The sequence below is a fragment of the Zerene cesonia genome, unplaced genomic scaffold (genome assembly GCF_012273895.1).
Source record: "Zerene cesonia ecotype Mississippi unplaced genomic scaffold, Zerene_cesonia_1.1 Zces_u001, whole genome shotgun sequence".
Taxonomy (NCBI): Eukaryota; Metazoa; Arthropoda; class Insecta; order Lepidoptera; family Pieridae; genus Zerene; species Zerene cesonia.
In genome coordinates this window covers 2,329,370-2,352,999 of record NW_024045131.1, presented here as the reverse complement: position 1 = coordinate 2,352,999, position 23,630 = coordinate 2,329,370, and the positions used below count along the sequence as shown (strand labels likewise).

Genomic DNA, 23,630 nt, shown 5'->3' with positions numbered 1-23,630 from the left:
AAACAGTCGAGTTAATACATTCGCATAATTTAGAAAGCTCATAATAAGCATTTTATTCTCTATATAGTTAAAATATCGAGCGGAAAGTGAACGCGTGTAAACATCTCGTTCGGCGAAAGAAGGAGAAAGTAAACCGAATATGAAATGATATTGACTTATCGACGTTTAATGGTAATCTGTCAGGTTCACAAAAAATGAGGTATTCAAATGATGGCTCATGTGGGAGTTTCTGTTTTTTATATACCGGGCAATAAGCTGGTTCGCCTGAAGGTAAGCGCATGGTATGGATGGATGGTAAGCCAACTTTCGTTTTTTTTTAAAGGGATATAATGCGCTGAATTCAAATGACGGCTCATGTGGGAGTTCCTGTTTTTTATATCATACCGGGAAATTAGGTGGTTCGCCTGATGGTAAGCGTACCACTGCATACCACTCATGAACATTCGTTTTTTTTTATGGTTATAATTGCTCATGATACCTGATAGAAGTGGGATGTGGAATTGGTCGAGGAAACATTTTCCGCCCTCCTATTTCCTGGTCGAATTGTAAACGGTTTACAGGTTCGCGTTTATAGCAACACCTAGCGATAGTTAGTTCTGTCTACTATCTATATACACAGGCAAAAATGGTTCTTCAAATGCATTCTGTTGGCAGGATATCTCTCTATCTATTGATAACAAAACAATATATTTTGGTACGAATATAATGATTTTGTTAACGTTAGTACACTTTTCTTCTTGACAGTAGAATGTTAAATAATAAGATAATTATAATTCTGCTTTATCTAAATCAGGGCAAAAAGTGAAAGACAGCATTAGTTATTATAGTTATTCAATTATTATTTAGAACTTAAAAAAACACACATCTTTTATGGGTAACACTTTTTTTTTGTCCAGTCAAACCGGACGGAACCGGGACAAACAGCTAGTCTTCTAATAAACAACCTACGCAATGTATACTTAGATATAAAGTTAGTGACATTGTAGGGTGATCTCTGGTTCTATTTAACAGATTTAACAAATTCTATTACAATAGAAAGCCAGCTTATATGGTGAGTGTATATAGCATAGAAATATGTTATTAAACCCGGGGGGAGCCGGTACGAACGTCTGGTTCCAGAATATTCCTTGTTCTACGATATTTGTACGAAAACTTGGCTTAATTCCGTCAAACACACGTATAAAACAGGGAGGTTAAGCGAGTCACTTGTCCAATTTCCGCTAAGTGCATATGCCGCTTGTAATATCCGGCCCGATATAATTTCATCATTGAATCGTTTTTAAAAACATAAACAGATGTTTACGGCAATCTAATCTTTGGAAACATACATAATTATAGCTTTAGAGGCGATTTTTCCATCCTCATTAAAAACTTATTCGTAGTATATCATATTGAACAACCATTTCAACAATTATTTCCTACGAAAAGGGTCATAGACGTCTCTGGGGGTGATACCACACCAGATTCTGCAATGGGACCAAATGACATCAGTTCCTTATCAAACACAAGAAAAATTACCTTAAACCGGTTGAAATCTTACGGAGTCATTGAGAAACAAACTCAAAAAGAATGCGAATTGAAAACCACTTTCGTTTTTTGGGACGTCAGCTGACGCTAATTGTCCGACTTTTGACATTTCAATATATTACTACAGGACATTATAACCCAGAATTTATAAAATAATTTTTTAGCGAAAACCATTTTAATTGTCAGAACTAGATCAAATTTAGATGGGACCAAATAAAAAATAATCAGAATCAATTAATCAATCAAAATGTTTTGAATCAAAGAGAATCATGAAGATCGGTTAACCCAGATATTCTGACGTAATAAAGCCAAAGAAACACTGATCAATTAAAAAGACCCTACTTTTTTACTACTCTAATCGTAAGTGATGTAAAATTATTAATTCTATTTATTAATAAGGTTTTACTACATAGAGGAAATCATATTCAGAATCTAGTATCGGCGAGCATTTATATGTTAAAATCAGAGATAAAAATCAGACAGGACCTAGTGCACAAAACTGTGTCCTAGGTCACCCGCTCAGCCTTTAAACGCGTACGAGTGATAAATAATGGATATTTGAACAATAAAGCGTCAACCTTCGATTTTATTTAAAGCGGAACCTGTTCGTAATTGCTCCTGTGCAGGGCAGAAAGCATTATTGCGTCGAGTATGTTATATACATATATCGAAATCGTAGAGAAATTATTTTTTCAACGTGAATTTATTAATGGATGAAGGAGAATTTTTGAGTTACGTGAATATATATATTTTTTAAATTGCATTGGTTATCTATACTTATAAAATAAAGATGTAGAATTTGTTTGTTTGAACGCGCTAATCTCAAAAACCCAGGGGCCGATTATAAAAATTCTTTCATCTACACACCGTCACCGGATAAATTGTATGAGTGCTATGGACCCGGACAAATCCAGGGCGGATCGCTAGTTATTTATTCTACCTGTTAGGTATAAAGTGGATACATACGTAAAATCCCGGTATCAACTAATCAGATTCTAATTAGAATTTTATCTAAACTATCGACACTTACATTCAAATAACTAATGTCTATTGAGAGCAAGACAGTGGCAGCCCTACATACTCTAAAGTCTAGACAGCCTAACCACAGTCTAATAATCCATATAGTCGTTCAGCAAAGACGTTTAGACGGGTCATCGTGCGGAGCGCGGGGCGAGTTGCGGGAGGCACGAGCCCGATTTACACACACCATGTTTTTAGCAGCTCGGGACACCATTAAGGGCTGTCACACGGATATTTTAATTTGTCGTTTATATTTTTCGTTATATTATTGGCTATAATTATTGAGTTGTGACAATCGCGAATATTTACGATATCAAAGGCGTTATACTATTATATGCTGTCACTTTATAATGCGGCCTAACCACGAGTTGCAAATGTGATTTGATTGTGAGATCATTATTGCATTATTGTTCAAAATAGCGTACTAAATCCTTTCAATGATAACAATTCACCATAGAAACAAAATATCAAGGTCTTCAGTTAGAATAAATAACATCCTACAACTCGAAGGTTCCAACTAGGGTAATCTCTCTACAAGGCGTCACATCATCTTTTAAACACAGGGTTTTTAGCTCAATAATGCATTCTAGAATTTAATGTTTCCTTTTAAATGTTCGGTGCGTTTGTCCAGTACGGGACGTTCTAAGACTGAACCGAAGATGACGAGTTGTGTTCATAATATCGTATTTAATTTAAGTCGTCGGTCGTAAGTCAAGTTTCGTAGTAAAAACTCAATGTTTTTTTATGTCATAGCGGGCAACTGAGCTGGTGGTACGCCTGATGGTAAGCGATCACCACCGCCCGTGAATATCCGTAGAGGCTCAGACCTCTGCGAATTCGCTGCCCGCTTTTAAGTGGTAAGGGATAAGGAAAGAATTAATGACTGGAAAGAAGGATGACGTTTAAAGAATTAGATTCAGAAAAGGACTGCGTTAAAGGAACGAGACTTACGCCGTTGACAGCGAATGATTGTTTAAATGTTTATTGACATTAATATGACTCATGAGATCTATAGATGTGTATATAACCTATTTATAACACAAATCTGTATGTTGGTATGTACGATATTGATACGAATAACAAAAGCTATTTACTGTTGATTGACAAATGCTGTTTCAAACATATATAAAAAAATAACAGAAACATTTTAAAAATACGATTTACTTTGAATTCCTTTTTCCATTTTCAAGTGGTTATTTTTTACCTGATTCTAAGACTAAATTTAAATATGTACAAACGTTTTTGTACCTATGACGTCACGGAATGACACAGAATCAAATCAAAACCGTTCGCTTTAAATAACTTTTATAATATTGATACATAATTAGCTACTAAACAGTAAGCATACATTTTGAATCGACTTCAAAATAAGGAGGTTTTTAAATCGACTGTATTTTATGTGTTTGTTACCTCATAACTTTTTACTGTGTGAATCGATTTCTCTGTTCCTTTGTTTATTTATTTTTTTGAAAGCTGGTGCTTACCACGGTCCACGTGGTCCTATATATATTTGTTGAGGAAGGGAAAGGAAGCGATTTAAGAGGAAGGTTTATACGTATACTAGCGACCCGGAGGCAATAATATATTATAATATATAATACATATATATTATAATATATTATTGCCATCCTCCATAAAAAAATGTTGCGTAATTTTAAAGATATGAATATTCTACGGAATATAATTTCATAGGTATATTATTTTTATCCTAGGAACTTCACTCGTATAATTCTTGTGAGTCAATTGGGGCTTATATTCATACAATACTACTTAATCTATGCATATAATATAACGCTGAAGATTTTGTTTGTTAGAACGCGCTCATCTCAGAAACTACTGGTTTGAATTGAAAAATAATTTCCGTTTTGAATAATCTAGGTAAAAGCTATATATAATAAATAAAATCATATAAAATTGAACGCCGTGGGTAAAACCACGGGGCACAATTAGTAATTTATTAAGCTATATTATAGTTAGTCTGACTCATAACTGATATTCCTTAAATAGAAATAAAAGACACAGAGTGATTTATGTTTCCCCGAGGGCCGATAAACCTTGCGAAGTCAATATTTATTTTACTTATATTATATTAAATAGGTTTATTGACATATGGTGATAATTGTTAACATTCCATTAATTAAACATTATAGCCACTTTCTACCAACAAACGATAAAAATTCGTATAAGAAGATAAAAATCGTAAATTATTCATTTCAAGTATTTCCAATGATCATTGTACCATTTTATATCGCAAAACTCGTTCCGAGCGAAAATTTTATACACTATCCAGTCGCATAAGCGCATGCACTACAAAACCTAAAAGTTGATAAAACAAAAGCATTATAGCAAACCTGTTTTGCAAAAATCTTACGATTTTGCGCGGCCGGCTTTTCGTAATCTATCTGTTTTTTTTCTACAACTGCACTTATTTACGACACGACAAATATTATATTAACAAGAAGTATTTATAATTATATTTACTAAAACACTCACCTGTTTATCAATGACACAAATAAATTCGTAATTTAATTCACAAACGATTGAAACTGCAACTTCAGCACTCGTGACCCAGCGGGCATTAGCACCAGCAATGCAACCAACATGACATTTCAAATTTCAATGTCATAAATATTTTCATTATGTTGGCATCTCTTGAAAAAGTATTGCCAGTAGAAACGTTTTGTCGATGGTTATTTTTAAATTAAATATTTTTATTGAAGCAGGCACTATAAGTATAGCATAAATTCTGTTAATTTCAGATTTTGTATGTTTTTCTTAAATGTTCATTACCTTACACAAATAAAACTGAAATAACAGAAGAGATTCGGTTGCTTGAAGCTATAAAGTCTGTGTATTTTTTTTTTAAACTTCATGTTAATTACATTCATTTCAATTTATTTATGGTTCGTGTGAAATTAATTATTTTTGTCCATACCATTTAAACATTTGCAAATAAAATGCATTCGATAGTTATCGCGAATAATAGATCAAAATAAAAATATCTGTCATCACATTACATTATATCTTGTAAGCTTTTCCAGTCTCGTAATTCATCATAAAACTTGCGAACGTTTATTGTAAAATAAGTAATATTATTACGTTTTTTTACGTCCATTAATGTAATATTGATTTGGTACATAGCAATATTTTATTTTTTTGTGCATTTTAATGCCATAGAGCATAAACAAAGTTTGAATTTTGATAGTTTGAAAACAAACTTGAAGTTTGTCGGTTAACCGTCATTCATGAAATTTAAAATACAAATTATTTAATAGCGTCCCGTGTTATAGTTCTGTTCTAATTTATTTTTTATGTTTTAACTATACTTAGTGTTTTTACAGTGACTGCTTCATAAAAGTAAGGATTAATTAAAGCTTTTTTTACATGATAGATATGTAAGGGACATGTTAATTTTTTCGTCATAATATTACACTGATTCCGTGTTCTGATTATGTTCTATACACAAAACTAAAACAAAGTGGTTCTTTTATAAATCTAAATTACTGGAAATAGGAATACATTATATGAATTAAATAAAGTATTTTAAAATAAATTTCTTTTCAATGCCCGTTAATGTTATGTAGTATTTTGATATTTCTGTCCTGTATCCTAAGCTTCTTTAAAACAAATCAAATTCGTAATGTTATGCATATTTTTGATGTAACCAAATAGATACTCCAACAGAGCAAAATAAAATAACGCATAAAATTGAAAATGTATGAATTTTCAAATTTGAATTTAATAATGCCTACATTTGTTACAGTTTTGAAAGCATGGCGTCTCAAGAATACGTACAAAAGTTAAGGGAAGAACGGCTTGCTAAAGAGAAGGCTAGAATTCAAAAGGTACTAATCCATATAATATATATTTACCTAACTGTAACATGAAAAAGTTTATCTGCAATCAATGACACTGTTGTTATAAAAGCTCACACACATAACAATATTTTTCCTCCTTTCAACTGACCTGAATCATTATCACAATAAAACACTAAACAGTTAGATACATGAGTCTAATAAGATTGTTTTGATTTTGTTGTGCTTATTTCGAACTGTTCTCTCTAATATCTACCTCATTTTGACATGATATTGTTCTGAGTTGATTAGCTGGTCTGTTACTCTGTTGTCATTCTTTCCGTACTTAGTGTGTAATGTTTAAAATGTCGGGAATAATATATTTAATCATATTTTGTAATGGTGAAAGACCTTAATTTCTAATGAACACTGCCCAGCTTGAACTATGAATAATAATATGTAATGGTAAATGATGAAATTGAGCCTCACATCTTTGTTTTTCTTTAAATAGAAATAAATTACATTTTAGTTTTAACAGATTATGCTGGAAAATTTGAATAGTTATTTGTGTTACTTGTGAGAGCTTCAAAGAGCGACCTACAAACCCAAATGCCTTCCATCATCATCCCAGATATGTTACCACTGCTGGGCCACAGGCCTCCTATGAGAGTTCGGGCCATAATCCACCATGCTGGCCAAGTGCGGGTTGAAAATGCCTTCCAATCATACCTAATTGTTTATTATTTAGCTTAATTAATTCCCTCAAAATGTTAATGAATTGAGAGAGTGAATGTGTCACCCACAATTCACTCCACAATACCAATTGTAATATTCAATATCCCTTATTTGTCATTTTTTCAGCTCCGAGAACTTAACCTCAAAAAATATGGACATACTGAACCAACTACGTCGACAGCAACAAACCATTCTACAACACTTCCTCTCAAATCTAAATCTACCACTTCTACACTTGTCAGAAATAATTCCAGCTGTAATCCAATTAAAAATCAAACTAAACCTCTAAAAAATCAACTCTCATTTAACCAAAATGCTAATAAACCATTGACAGCTCAAGATTTCAAAATAACTAAAAATAATTTACCGCTACACAATGTTGTTCAAACACAAAATAATGGCATGATTAAAAAACCAAATAACATACATTCCAAAGATTCAGCTGCAAATAAGTTAACTAACAACTTTGCTAAGCCAAAATCGTCAGGCAACAGTCGTTTAAATGATATGAAGAACAACAGAACTATCAAAAACCCTGCTAATAGTTTTAAACTACAGAAAAGCATGTCAGTGCCAGCCAGACCTCCCAAACCAAACAATGCGTCTAGACAAAGTTTAATTCCTAGAACAACAACTGTTCAGAATAGCCGGGAATCTGTGTTCGAACGATTGTATAAGCCAAAGATAGTCCAGAAGCCAGCAGTTGATGATGTTCATAAACTGAGACATGATCCCAACTTCTTAAAAAAAGTTATAAGCGCGTCGAATTTGATCACGAATAGACGACACACTACATTCGAGACAAAATCAACGAAACAACCCATCAGGCGCTCGATTTCCGCAGTTCACTTGAAGAAAATAAGCAAGTCTGAAATAAAGAATTGCATCCACAAATGGGCGTCCATCGGGGAGAAAATTGACAAAGCGAGTTTGAAGGATATCAATGAAGACGAGGACACGCACGAGGAAAAAGTCGTTTCAGCCGTGAAGAGCGAACGGAAGAAGGTGAAATTTCAGACACCGCTAAATAACCCAGAGGAAATGCTCTCAAAACTGAACAAATGGTTGCGTTTGCGCGGGAAAACAATAGATTCCTATCCCCATTTGAAGTGCTTCGGCATACCGCACCATGAGATTGAAATACCGAAGTTCGATTATGACGATGAAAATAAAGAAAATATAGCGTTAGATCACGATAGCGATAATGAATCGTTCACCGAGCTGAATTGCAAGGAAATGAGGGATATGGATAAATGGCGGAGCCCCAGCTGCGTGGACAGTGTTGATTTCAACGAGAGCTATCAGACAACTATGACGTCGGAGATATCGCCCCGCGAGGATGAGCTGCTGCTCGGTGCTTTGAATCATTTAACGGAATTATTGAAGCTTGTAAGTATGATTTTAAATCTGTTGCAAGTTGTATTGTTATGTTACAGATTTTTACTAGATTATCAATGTTAAATGAATAATTTGTATTTCTTATATAATTAATTGAAAACTAGACACTCGTCCCGGCTCTGCCCGGATTTCTTTTTAATTAAAAATGAGCATTCCAAATAATAAAAAGTATCCTATCACCCTACTCAGCATATGAGCTGACATGGTATGCCCTGTCTGTATACGAAATTTCATCAAAATCCGTTCAGTAGTTTAAACTAATTAATTTTTCATCAAATATATCCAGGGCTATAATTGGGAGGACTGTGCCCGTTGGCTGCGCACCATACGCGACAGATACAGCAGGGCACAAGAGACTGCCGCCTACTGGGAGTGCCGAGCCCTGCTGGAGGAGAGGAGAGGAGACTTGCCGGCCTCCATGCAGTGCTGGGAGCAAGCCGTGTGCAAGGGAACGGAGGTGGGTACAGTGCGGAAGTAGCCACTAGACCAACGCTTTTGCGTTATCGAACCTTGAACTGCTTGGTTTTACGTTCGCGTGCTACCGTATAATCTCAAATCTGAACATATTCAATTTATTGATTTATTCTTTCTTTGTACACAAGAATAAAAATACAAAATAGATATGATAAAAAAACACTTAAAACTAGTTCACAAATGGCGACCTTATGGCAAAAAGACATCTTTACCAGGCAACCTTTATTCAAGACTAGCTGCGCCCCGCGGTTTCACCCGCGTAAGTCCGTATCTGGTAGGAATATCGGGATAAAAAGTTACCTATATGTTATTCCAGTTGTCCAGCTGTCTACGTACCAATTTTCAATGCAATCGGTTCAGTAGTTTTTACGTGAAAGAGCAACAAACACACACACACATCCTTACAAAGTTTCGCATTTATAATATTAGTAGGATTCCCATGTTACCGCTATAAAGAAAATGTAATGTAGGATGGAAGAAATGTACCAACATAAATTATTATCATACATCTGGCTTATAATTCCGAGAATTAAATTTTCGATATTAGACGTGTGACATTGCCAACCTGCACTTGGCCAGCGTGGTGAATGAGGGCCTAAACTATCATAGGAGGCCTGTGTCCCAGCAGTGGGAATATGTATGGACTGATGATGATTAAACGTAACTTTCAGAGCTCCGTAGCCGAGGCGAGTCTTGACCAGCTTCTGGACAAGTTCATGCAATTGAAGATTAATCCGACTTCGGGAAAGAAGAACGTGGAGGCGAAACTAGTCGACGCCAAGAACGTGTTTAAAAGCACGCTAATACGGTTCGCGATACAGGAGGCTAGGTGAGTAGATTGTGTTTGTTTGTATGTTTCGCTACGTGTATGCAATTGTTTTTCTTTTATTTAAAAGTAGCTTTAAAAAAAAATACAAACTTTTGCCCGCGGCTTTGCACGTTTTAAATTCGGACCGGTTTAAGTTGCGTAGTTTTAAAGATTTAAGAATACATAAATAAGGATTGACATAGAAAGCGACTTTGTTTTATACAATGTAGTGATTTTCTACTACCACTAGCAGAAGTACTACTACCGCCATCGCATCTACCATTTCTAGTTTCTACTATTTTCTGCTACTTATTGCTTACTATTTACTACTACTTTCCACCACATTCTACTATTTTCTACCACTTTCTTTTTTTCACTACTTTTGCATGCAATTGGAAGCAGTAAATATTCTCATTTATACCAAATTATATAATCACTAATTACCACCATTTCTTACAAAAGCAGGTAAACAAGCCTTCTACGAGGATGCAGGCCATACTCAATTGAAATTAAATTATTCATTCAAAAGGTTATCAAAATTATGTATCTATCACTTATAACTCGAGACTGGCTAAATGAATATTAATAATTTTTCATTTGTAGGATTCGTCTGTATTTGTATTGGGATAAACACTTCTGTAAATTTGAAAAACTCGCATAAAACTATACGAGCGGAGCCGGGTCGTGCACCTTGTTAAAATGTAAAAACCATGTTTCCAGGAATAGCATGCCCAAAGTGACGGTCACACCAGTGCGCAGGAGCACGCGCCTCAGCTGCTACCAGAAGCAAACGCCTCTCAAACTGTTCAGCACCATACAGCAGGCTATAGAATCGGAACACGCGGAGTTTAGACCTAACAGGGCGATGGCTGGGACGCCTTAGGGTCTAGGTTTGTAGGTTATTCGGTTCGAATTTAAGGTATGTGACAGTAGTGGCCGAGTGTAGTTATCGGTTTAGATATTGCAAGTTTTGGTGGGAGAAGTCATTCAAATAATTGTTTCTGACACATATCTGAATCACCCTCAAATTGTCATAACTAGAATAAATTTGAATAAGATCACATGGTTCACTCGGTCGAAAGATCTAAGCCATATAGTTAAGGATCCCTTTTCTTCTTGAATGGATTGAAAAAAATTGTTTCAAAGATGTTGAGTAACGTATCGAAATGTGAGATTTTTAATACACATTGTTGAATTTAAGATTTAAAACGTATTTGACTATTTGTTTATCATTCTTATAGCATAAATTCTGCAGGCTAGAATTTCGCGAGTGGTGCGGGTTCAAATCCCGCCTCGTGATCGAATTTTTTCATTCATCATTTGATTACTGTTTAACTAAAATTAAATCATAGTTATATTTAACTTGATAAAATAGTTGTTTTATAATTAAATTTCACATCTACCAAAAACATTTTCATTATAATATGATCTCTCTGTGAATAAATAATTATGTCCCTTTGAAATTTGCTCTAGATTCAATAAATGAATACTAAATTACTGTGGTATATATTCCAGTGCTTCATTTTTTTTAATAAGATTATGTAATACACTTGAGTCTGTGGTATTATTTTAAAGTGAACTAAATAAAAATTGTGATATGAAGTTATTTAACTTACTGTTTATTGTAGACGAAACGTTCACTATTATGCATTGATAATTTAGAATTTGAATTCATCAATGCATGCATTTATTTAAAAATGACACTTTTGACTCACAGAATTTCGTTTACAAAAATCAGTGGGTTAAATTTTAAGCAATATCATGAAAATGCAATTGTTGTCATCTGAATAAACATTCTGTTTCATTATTCATAATTTTTCCCTTATTGTTAACATAATAACAACTTATTGTTAGCCTAATTAAAAAAAAAACCTAATAGATGGAGATAGTTTCGCAAGTCTAGTTACGGAAGTATTTCTTTGTCATTCAGAAAAATGATTGATGATTGAATGATTTTTAATACGATTTTATTGGCTGCATCTGTGTGTCTGTTTGTAACCGCCTTCTCTAGACTCGATTTTGACCTACTTTTAACGGACAGATTTTATTGAAACTGCGCACATAAAGATTTTGTGACAATACAATAACTTTATAAGTTTATATAATATTGATTAGGATCGCCAGCGCAAGCGCAAGTAAGACAATAGTTGATTCTATAATTGCAGCCTGCTTTCTTTTAACTATGTTTTCATTCTATTTTTAAAATTATTTATAGTTTTTTTCTTCGCATGTATTCTAGTGCTACAATTTCAAAAATTTTCCATTTGCCGTCAAAACGCAAGGCATCTGTCAACATTTGTTTTGGCATTGTACAAAAACAAAGAGTTTTGCCGCGTAAATTGTTGTGTTAATAATAGAATTCAAACTAATTTTCCACTTTGTTTAAGTACATTGACTTCGCGCCTTATTGACCTTTGATAATATATCTTCAAATAATTAATTTTATATTTTTTTTTAATTACTCTATTGCTACAAATAATATTTGTTTCTTTTTCTATCGGCCTATTTTATTATAGTCTACAAGGGGTCATGTATAAATTACGTCACAAGGGTGAGGGGGAGGGAGATGCTGTAATCACCAAAAAATGGGTATGTGGGGTAGGAGGTCAATAGCAATAAAGAATGTTTATATTTATTCCACATTACATTTAAGACGTGTTAAAAATTTTAAAAGTATTAACGTTTTACGAGAGGGTCTATACATGTAACAAGCCGTGAGGGGGGGAGAGGCAAAAAAAAAACTAAAATTCGTGTGACACAATATATGTATGGCTCCCTGAAGTTCTAAAAGACTGACTCATATTTCAAAATATTTTTTTGTACTGCTATTTATTGTGTAAATTATGCGCTTTTCAAATTATGTAATTAAGTGTCTTTATTATGTTTTGAACCGATGTCAAAAAAGTTCTTAGGCTCTATGCATATGTTCACTTCAATCTGAATGACTTTTAAACTAGTGTGCTTGTAAATAATTTCTAATATATTTAGAATTCCGTGACGTGTCTTTAGTGATAAATTATATATTTAGTAATAGGAAGGTACGAAATAGGGTCGAAGTTCTATGGTATTTGTTTTTTTTTTGTACAGTAGCCTTGGCTGGTCAACTAAGAGCCTATTGATGAAACATTTGACCATGTCTTTCTTTCCGATATCTGTTTTTGTGTACCATAGTAATGGACAGACATATATGTATACTATAATAATATATGGAAGTATAAATTTTGTTATAATGCATGAGTTATTGTAAATAGTTTTAATGTTTTGTAATCATGTAGACGTAATTGTATGAAACCAATTATTTAGATTAGAGCTAGACTTTTTACTGCTGTATTAGAAAATACACATTAAATAATTAATTATCGTATTAATATCGATGATGTCGCCTCAAATAACTAAAAACTAGTGGTTAAGAATTGGTTGATTTATTTGTACAAATAAACCAGGGTAACCTACATATCTATGGGTTCCCTACACGTGTCCAAGTCTGTAAGCTTCGTTACATATGGCGCAGCGTGCCCAAAACGGGGCTTTTATGAAATTTTTGACCGAGAAGTGAAATCGGGGGGGAGAGACAAGAAGAGAAACGGTCATTAGACAAGTATCTAAAGTATCACTCATTCATTAGGAGACCCACTTAGCCTGAGAGCATTGTAACAGCTGATACGACGGTAGCTCCAACCTGGCTACTTAGAATATTGGTAAAACCTAACTACCAATATGGGATTTGTGTTTACTGTCGTGCCATATTACGGATTGTGTCTCCAACCATTTGAGTCGATCACGTTTTTAGTTATTTGGTGGACCACACTTGCCCCTAATTATAATTAATTTACTTATGAATTAAATCTTGATTAATACATTATTTTGTGAAACCCCATTTTTTTATGCCTTCTACGACGACATTCATGGGTTAATGAATAAATCACTATTTAAAGCCATCGAAGAAGGTGTAACATTCTAAGCTATTGCTCTGTACATAGCGTAACGAAGTGATTTTTAAAATCATAAGCTTGTTTAGAAAAGTTATTAGGTTTTCTTGTATTTTGTTTGATGTGCAATAAAAATAATCATGAGTAAAAGTGTTTCATTTTCTTTAAATGCTCTTTAATATTAATATTATTTTCATTCAAATGAAATAAAAGCTTTAATATAACAACTTAGTTGTGTACCTATTGTGTTTGTGCGTAGCCAGGAGGTAATTTAGAGGGTTCTAACATACCCGAAATAAAATTAGGAAAATATACTATTTTTCAATACAAGAAGGTATGTCTTCTGTAAAAAATATAAGGTTGATATATGAGGTAGATTTATTTTCACAAATCCTTCCGTATATAAAATTTGATTGCGTCCATGCTAGATTGGTACTCGAAAGATCAATATTGCTCCCAAGCGGGTAATGCAGTACCTATTTGGTAGAAGTAAACTGTTTTTATAAGTTAAGCCATGCTCAAAAAGTAATAAATAATTCAAGTCGAAGTTGATGCTGCAAATGAATGACATGACTTTTTTACTTTTTATGAACACTAAGTAAACAATAGTAAACATAAATATACATCTTAAATAAATATGTATGTAATAATAAACTCCATGTTATTTTACGTAAGGAAGTTAAGCACATCTAATTGAAATAAGAATAAAATAAAATTTGATTCAAGCTCATGAAACGTCTTGACAAAGCACTATATTTCGTTTATCTTTGAATGTGCTTTTTTGACATTTGTCATTTATGATTTGTCTGCATTCTGTAGTCTATTATTCTTTATAAGTTGAAAGGTGTCAGTGTGAGCGGACGTGTGGTTTTCTGTAAACTTGCGTCACAAATTTTGCCTGAAAAAATCGTGTTACATACCTATTTGTTATTTTATTATAGTTTTAAAGTAATATAATAGTAGTTATTGGCCGCTATTTATAATTGTGTTTCTCTGGATATCGTACTATGTAAGTACTTTATTCAATTGTTTTGCTTAGTTTTTAGTTTAGAAAACTTTATACGAATCGTGGACTACAAATTTTATTACACTACTTTTACTACTAAAACAATTGTGAATATCAAATTGGGCTTATCACATTGTAACTAGTAAATATAATTAATTTAAGTCGTATGTGACCAAAGCGATAGGATAAAAAATGACTGCCTTTTGTTGGTATGGCTAAAAATATGTTTCTAAAATTATTGTAGGTAGGTAGGTACCTACCTGCGAAACTGAATTACAAATGCAGAAACAAAGCAATTTATTATGAACGCAGCTGATCATACAAAATAATCTTTTTAAATTTATTGTTGCATAGAACTTAACATTGTTGAGTAAACACATGCCAATTTTATAGCGAAAATACGTACTCGTGTATTAACATTTATCTTATTATTATTGATATATTCTCATGGTTCTCTATACATTATTCTATAAAAAGGAGGAGGTTAGCAAATCGGCTGTATATTTTTTGTGTTTGTAACCTCATAACTCATTTCTGTGTGAACCGAATTTTTATAATTCGTTTTTCATTTGAAATCTGTTGCTTGTCATATGATCCCATTAAAATTTGATCTAGTTCTAACAGTATTTTCTTAAAAATAATTATTTTATAATCTAACTCAGTACTGAAGATGAATTGTGAGCCAACACATTTGCATGCAATTAGATACATTATTTTTTGGTAAAATATAATAAACTAACTGTAGCCCGCGGCGTCACACGCTTGGTAAAGTCTGTCTCTGTAAGAAATTTCATACAGATACGATAAGCGGTTTTTGCGTGAATGAGTAACAAACCTCCATACATCCATCCATACTTACAAACTTTGAATATGAGTGTCGTGTGTCAAATCGTAAAATGGGCATTCTCTGGAGCATCAGAATCTAACCAGCAATATTGTAATATAACGATATTTACAATTCTACGGCGACATAATATGTATGATTATAGTCTAATATAGTGTTATGTTATCTGTGCTATATAGTTAAGAAATTTAAATTATTTCAACTACATTCATTAACACGAGCGGTTAGCTTCACAAACCGCCAAAATGGAATACACAAACACTACGAATAAAAACTGTGACGTCAATATTATTGTGAGTTCTATGAATAATTAGCATTGGCGCGGTTTTGCGGTTTTTTTATGTCATCGCGGACTACTGAGCGGGTGGTTCGCCTGATGGTAAGCGATCACCATCGCCGCATATTTCACGTCGGTCTTTCGTGCGGGTGTGGTACTTCCCCGGTGCGGGCTGGCCGCCAATACGTGCCGAAGCGTGCTCGACTCCCACATAAAGCAAAAAAGCTGTTTTTACCCGCGACCATTTTATAATAGCTCATGGTTTAAAAAAACACATTAGATGATTTGGTATCACTTTGCTTGAATCACAAAATCACACGTCTAAAAATCGCGGCGATTAAGCCATAGGTTACCCTAGCCTAGTCGGCACATAACATGTACCTCTAAATATACCGTTGAGATTTTGAAGAGTAACAAGTTTTAACCAGAAAATAACAATATTTAGGTATATAATTGAATGAATGAAAAGCTCAATTTCTTCTTGTATAATTGTTTTATAAACTGATATTGGGTCCTTGTTACTCTCATAATATAAAGAATTTATTATTATTACTGTATATAATACTGGATTTAGAATGTGTGATTTATCTACTTATCTTGTAAACTTTGCAATTGTCGATTTAAATATTTACTGTGTACGAATTTAAACATTCCGCCAGATGTCGAAACAATCTGAGCTATAAGAAAGTTGAGGTTAGCAGTGGTTATGTTATGCTCAATTTGCTAATGCGTCACTAAATAAATTAGACTAATTAAACAATTAGTTTTAAGAAATAACTAGACCGATTTTGAATTGAGGCAGGCTGTAAAATTGCATGCTCTCAAATAAAAAATGAATCGTAGCAATCGGTCCATCGAGTAAAACTACAAAATATTCATTATAAAATGCGTAGATATATTTTATACCTTTAAACGAGCAATTCTTGTATATATATATATATATATATAATTATAATCTCGGAATCGGCTGCAACGATCTTCATGAAATTTAGTATAAAGGGGGTTTCGGGGGCGATAAATCGATCTAGCTAGGATTTTTTTTTAGAAAATGTCATATTCGTGTTTTATTCGTGTTTTTTTTTTCCTGACGTCTATTGGTGAATAATAATACTATTTTGCTTCGTAGATAGCTGGACAACTGAAATAACACATAGGCACTTTTTATACCGATATTCCTACGGGATCCGGACTTACGCGGTTTCAACCGCGGGTCACAGCTAGTGTGTGTTTATACTCGAACGACATAATCGTATCTCGATAAAGCTCTGTGTATAAAGATTTTTTATCCAGTAAAACGTAAATAACAAACACAAAAAATGCATTTGAATTGACAACCTATTTTGAAGTCGATTAAAAAAAAGTTGTTTTTTTTTTGTGTTTAGACGACTACAATATATAACATTTACCTGCCAATGAGCATTTAATAAAAGCGACAAGTAATTTTATAACTTAATAACAAAGAGGAATATAACACAGGCACTAATGTGTGATTATAATATATTAAAACACTATGTAAAAAGATATAATCCGTAATTATTTTTTTTTCTTCAAAAAAATGAATCGTCTTCAAATTGATATAACTATAACAAATTTAAATGGAATCACTCGGCAGGCACCAGCTTTTAAATAAAAAAAGAATCATTAAAATCGGTTCACCCAATCGAAAGTTCTCAGTGCTAATGAACTCCTCCGTTTTTTGAAGTCGGTTGAAATGAAACGAAAGCCTTATCTCAGAACGTGTTAACTACAAGCAATTTGAAAATATAGCCAGTCATTCTGTGCAAAAGTCATATGTTGGCAATACATAGTACATACCTATGTATTATTATTTGAGATTTTCCTCCCATGATTTGATTGCATGTCCTCGTGATAAAACATCACTGCAGTTGGAGTAAATAGATTCGATTTGAATTGTATCCTATTTCAAAAATTATATGTATATCATATTACACTGAAGACATATTGGTCCAAAAATAGAAGCATAAAATTAAAATAAAAGATTAAAAAATCTCTGAATCCATTATTGTGTAGACGGCCATCTTCGATTTGAAATTTTATATATTTTACTAGTCGAGCAATTTAAAAAGAGAGTCATGAAAACATGAAAAACATTTAAAAAGAGAGTTATGAAAACATATTATATGCAAAAAAATTTTTTGACATATATGACAGAGATACATTAACGTTAGCGATTAGCTAATTACTTTTTGTGACGGGTACCATCTTTGATCGATCTTCATTAAACATATAAAAACCGTTACCAGGAAGCTGGACATGAAATGAGGAAAAAATTAACCGCTGACATTTGGCCATCCGTAAAGGAGCAACGAAACCATATAAATACACACACAGACATAATATATCGAAGTCAAACCTATAACACCCTTTGCGTCGGAGGCTAGAAATAATCGTACATTTTAGGGTTTTATCCAATAACTAACCAGCTTCGTTTACGCGTCTCACAGATTTTAATAGAATCAAGGTCTTTGTCAAATCACTGATAACCTTGTCTTAAATTTAATGAAAATTCAGTTCACCTGATCCGCCTTGTAAGAAAGTAATTAATAAGTATTTAGTTTGAGTTTTCTCCTTTGTGGTACATATGTATATTATATAGTCTATGTCAGTAAGTGAAATTGCAGCTTTCCAATTGGGAAAGAATATTTGAAAACCTTACAAACGTACAAAAATAGGTTTCTTATAATATCAATGTAGATGAACGCAGGCTTCTGAGTTTTCAGGCCATAATCGCTGGCCAAGTGTGTGACGGATATCGCGTCTCATCGAAATATTGGTTATTGGACAGGGGCCGAGTTTCCTTACGATGTTTTCCTTAACCGATTGAGCTGTGAGCTCTGTCAAAAAATCACACGCTTATATGATATTTCGTCTTACTAATATTATAAATACGAAAGTAACTGTCTGTCCGTCTGTGTCTTCTTCGCGCCTAAACCGCTGAACCGGCTTGGACGAAATTTGATACAGAGATAGTCAGAGAATTATTATGTTATTCGTAATTCCGAGAATCCCTCGAGAACAGGAACTATGAGAGTACAACTGGCACTATCCATTTTTCCTATGACTAGGCGGACGAAGCCGCGGTCGAAACGCTAGTTTGGCTGTATAACAAAAAATTGTGATAACACGACAGATAACTGCGACACATTTAAAGAATATATTTCACAAGAAAATTACGCAATCCTGTATAACAGATGAACTGTAATAAAATATACATACCTACCTACCTAGTTGCGTTATTGTGATATGGCCATAAATGGGGTGGAAAAATAATATAATATCGTTGATTGGGCATAGACAAATATAACATCTGTACGGTACATTGGCGCCCAAAACTAGGACAGCCTGTATCTTGGTGACTACCTTCCTTTATCGTAAACGATGACATGCAAAGATATATCTCTCGAATAGACTTTAGACTAGAGAATCTTATCTTTCTTATATTAGGTACCAGCTTTTCGCCCGTGGTACGTATAAAGCCTATGTCAAACAGTGAGGTTGCAGCTTTCTAAAATCCAAAAATTACCCCTTTTTATATAATATTTAGAAGTTATTTGAAAAGGATTAATTCGGTAGGATAATTTTTTACTACTTTTTTTTTAATTTTTAACTTTATCCCGTGGGAATGTTTCCTTTTTCGGGGTAAAAAGTATCCTATAGCACTCGGGAAAAATGTAGCTTTCTTTTGGTGTAATAAATTTCTAAATCGGACTAGTAGTTCCGGAGCATTAAGGGTACCTACGAACAAACAAACAAAACTTTTTCTCTTTATTATATTAGTATATATTTCGTGATAAAAAATATTCTAAAGTGTGGTGCGAGCATAACCGTCTCTATCATACATTTAGCATTGAACGAGTCGTACTTGCGCGAAGGTCGATAGGAATTTATTACGAACTGTAACTGGGTATTTGACACGGTATGGGACATCGTAAATAGATTATTCACACCTCATTGTTGGGCACTTCCGACCTAGCGAAAGGATGATTAGATCTGGTAGGTAATATTGTGAATTTTTTTTTTTTTATACAATAGCGGGCAAACGAGCAGGCGCGTCACCGGAGATTAACGCCGCCCATAGGCGTCCACGCAACCTGGAGAGTTGCGGGTGTGTTGCCGGCCTTTAAGGGACGAGTACGCTCTTTTCTTGAAGAGAGCCAAGTTATAGTGGTTCGGAAATGCTGAAGCAGGTAGATCGTTCCACAGAGGAGTAGTGCGCGGTAAAAAGTATATAGTACATTGTTTAGTTTCTACAAGAGCCTCTCTATGTGCCTACCCCCACGCCAAATGCTAAGATGGATAAGGGACCAAATGACAAAAATCTCCTAAATTCGAAAAGAGAAGCACGCAAATCGGTTGAAAACCCACGGAGTTATCGAGTAAGAAATAAATGTCGAATTGAGAATCTTCTTAATTTTTGGGAATGTTTGTGGATAAGAGTTTTGCATAATATGGTAACTAGAGTCGATTATATGTGTAGATTAAAAATAATATATTATTCCCTTATCCCTTTCCCTTAGAAGCGGGTAGCGCATTCGCAGAGGCACTACCTCTGCGGATGTTTAGGACGGTGATCATCGCATACATATAGTTGCCCGTTTATGGCATAGAAAAATATTGTATGTAACTTAAATTCACATTTGTAATACTAGCAGGGATAGAAACACTTCAAATGATTCCTATTTTAAATGATTTAAGATCATTCCGTTCACATCAAAACCATAGACACTATTATGCTACTTCGTTATAAAAATTTCCACAAACTGGCCAATTACGTTTATAATTATTATTTATTGTAAGTTAAATGGTCGATTGTTCTCCGTTTGAAACAAACTCTATTGCTTAAAATAAAATTATTCGCTAGTTATTTTATCTGCGTTTATTTACCGACGTGCCTTAAAACGAATGAGGTTGTCAATTCGACTGTATATTTATTTTTTAGTTTATAGATAATGACGCTATCCTACTAATATTATAAATGCGAAAATTTGTAAAGTTGTGTGTATGTTTGTTACTCTTTCACGCAAAAACTACTGTACCGATTGCAATGAAATTTGGTACGTAGATAGCTGGACAACTGGAATAACACATAGGCTCTTTTAAACCCTATATTCCTACGGGATACGGACTTACGGAGGGTGAAATCGCGGGGCACAGTAGTAGGTAATACCATGGGTTTACGGACCATCGACGTGAGTCTTCCTGTATTTGACTAAATTACATATCTAGCGTAAAAACTTTCCACCCTGGAATTAGCATTGCTATAAGACGTCATAGTCACCCATGAAGTTATTATAATATCGATTAATGTTAGTTCGTAGTATCTTTATTACTGGAGCTTAGTTATCTTACTGATGAAACGATTATATGTAAAAATTAACCCCCTGCTAAAACTTCATAATATTGTTTCGCCGTTTCTGAGATTTATAATTACAAGAATTGCTCCATGATCCATATATAAAGTAACTAGCTGCGCCCCGTGGTTCCAACCGCGTAAGTCCGTATCCTGTAAGAATATCGGGATAAAAAGTTGTCTATATGTTATTCCAGTTGTCCAGCTGTCTACGTACCAAATTTCATAGCAATCGTTTAAGTAGTCTTTGCGTGAAAGAGTAACAAACACACACACACATCCTTACAAACTTTCACATTTATAATATAATTAAGAGTAGGATATGATGAATCACGACACGACACGACCTATTACAATACTAGCTGCGCCCCGTGGTTTCAACCGCGTAAGTCCGTATCCCGTAAGAATATCGGGATAAAAAGTTGCCTATATGTTTTTCTGTCTACGTACCAAATTTAATAGCAATCGGTTCAGTAATATTTGCGTGAAAGAGCAACAAACACACACACGTCCTTACTAACTTTCGCATTTATAATATTAGTAGGATTTCCCGCTGCAGGCAAATGTTATCGCCACGATTTCCATAGAATGATTATATTTACAAATATCCCGCTTGTCATAAAAGTGTTTGGTTTGCATATGTAAGTGGAGACCACTTGGAAACCGCCTGTTATGACATCTTAATCCTTAACTTCAACAGCATACGATGATGGGAAAATATTTAAAAATGCTTTGCTTTCAGGCCAGTTGTAACGGGTAAGCATGAATCTAATATTGCAAAGTGAGAAATTTATTTCAGAATGTGATAGAAACTTCTTCTTTAATGGATATTGTTTTAATTCATTAGAAAACGGCCCTCGGCTCCGGCCTTAAGGCGGTTTTCTATTCCAGACTTTTCCGTCTGTTCCTTCTTTCTAGTCGTCGATCATTATCCATACCCATTACTCCTTAAAAGCGGGCAGCGCCGTCGCAGGGATACTATCTGCGAATGTTCATTGGCGGTGGTGATCGTTTACCATCAGACGAACCAGCAGTTCAGCTCCTGGCTTATGGCATATAGCGAGGTATTTTAACAGTCGATTGCGACTGGCAGGATGCAATTATGTTAAAGCGACGCGGCGGGTGATCGAAGCATTGGTGAACGTTAAGTTAACCATTCTCTTTTCATTCTTCAAAGCAGTGGTGGCTCAGTGGTGAGAACCTCGGACTTCAAAGTCGGGGTTCGAGACCGGGCGAGCGTGCAAGAAATAAATTGATTTTTCAATTTATCTGCGCATGTGGATAACATCACCACTGCTTAAAGCGGTGAAGAAAAACATCGTGAGGAAACCGGTATGTCCAAGAATTAAAACTTCGACAATATGTGACATCTTCCAACCCGCACTTGGCCAGCGTGGTGGATTATGGCCTGAACCCTCATAAGAGGCCTGTGTCCCAGCAGTGGGAACATATATGGGCTGATGATGATGATGATGATGATGAAGTTAACTATTCTATTTAATAATAACAGGAAGAATCAGGTTCTCTGCATAATTGAATGTGCATTATCTTCATATAAACATTATGTGACTAGTTAAAAAGTAAAATGTAGGGACACACATATGTACATAATAAAAATAAATACGCTGATTGAAGCCATTTGTCTGTGTATGTGTCCTCATTGTTTCCCCGCCGCTTTTACATTATATTTAAGTCAGTAGCGCTTAAACAGTAGCCTAAGTCACACTCTGGTAAAGATTAAAGTTTTAATAAAATAAGGCTTTTATTTGGCGCTATTCAACATAAAATAATTAAAGAGTATACCTACGCTTAGGTCGTAAAAAAGCATTTTTCGTCGATTCCCACTGATACCTCGCCTCACAGACACTCATATAGAACACTAGCTGCGCCCCGCGGTATCCCGTCGGAATGTCGGGATAAAAAGTTACCTATATGTTATTCCAGTTGTCTAGCTGTCTACGTAACAAATTTCATTGCAATCAGTTCAGTAGTTTTTGCGTGAAAGAGCAACAAACACACACACATCCTTACAAACTTTCACATTTATAATATTAAGTAGGAAGTAGGATTCCTCTTTGTGGTACGATGACTAAATATCGACAGATGTAACTCGCTTCCCTGCCCCCAAGCAGACATACATGTGAAGCTAATAAAAGTGTTCTGGTAATGAGGTTTTTAACTCCAGACTTAAATAAATACATAACTACACAATAAATAAATAATGCCTAGTAATGATGTTACTCAACTATTATTGACTTCGGTAACAACCAATTAAATTACAGACAATAGATATTTCACAAACAATTGAATCAAACAAACCTAATAATAAATAAATTGTTTAAATTGTTTAACCTTTATATTATTCTCACCTGTTACGAGCATTAACAGAGATCTGCAAACAAAGCTATAATTGCCACCTTATTTGTTTAGTGGGTTACTGATAACAT

At 34.2% G+C, this 23,630-nt stretch overlaps 3 protein-coding genes across 4 annotated transcripts in view; 2 read left to right on the top strand and 1 right to left on the bottom strand.

The window, feature by feature from the left end:
* LOC119838106 (esterase E4-like) overlaps positions 1-5,169 on the bottom strand; it is a 29,112-nt gene extending 23,943 nt beyond the window's left edge. For both annotated transcript variants that reach the window (XM_038363920.1, XM_038363921.1), the window contains exon 1: positions 5,041-5,169. The gene's annotated coding sequence lies outside the window, so the exon portion shown is untranslated. The remainder of the gene's footprint in view (positions 1-5,040) is intronic.
* Positions 5,170-5,761: 592 nt separating this feature from the next.
* LOC119838236 lies at positions 5,762-10,839 on the top strand. The gene is made up of 6 exons (XM_038364090.1): positions 5,762-5,904; positions 6,311-6,392; positions 7,203-8,465; positions 8,761-8,931; positions 9,620-9,777; positions 10,477-10,839. The coding sequence occupies exons 2-6, from the start codon at positions 6,321-6,323 to the stop codon at positions 10,637-10,639; spliced, it is 1,827 nt and encodes a 608-aa protein (XP_038220018.1). The 5' UTR covers positions 5,762-5,904; positions 6,311-6,320; the 3' UTR covers positions 10,640-10,839.
* A 3,695-nt stretch (positions 10,840-14,534) lies between these two features.
* LOC119838083 (probable multidrug resistance-associated protein lethal(2)03659) overlaps positions 14,535-23,630 on the top strand; it is a 39,920-nt gene continuing 30,824 nt past the window's right edge. The window contains exon 1 of the mRNA XM_038363894.1: positions 14,535-14,694. The gene's annotated coding sequence lies outside the window, so the exon portion shown is untranslated. The remainder of the gene's footprint in view (positions 14,695-23,630) is intronic.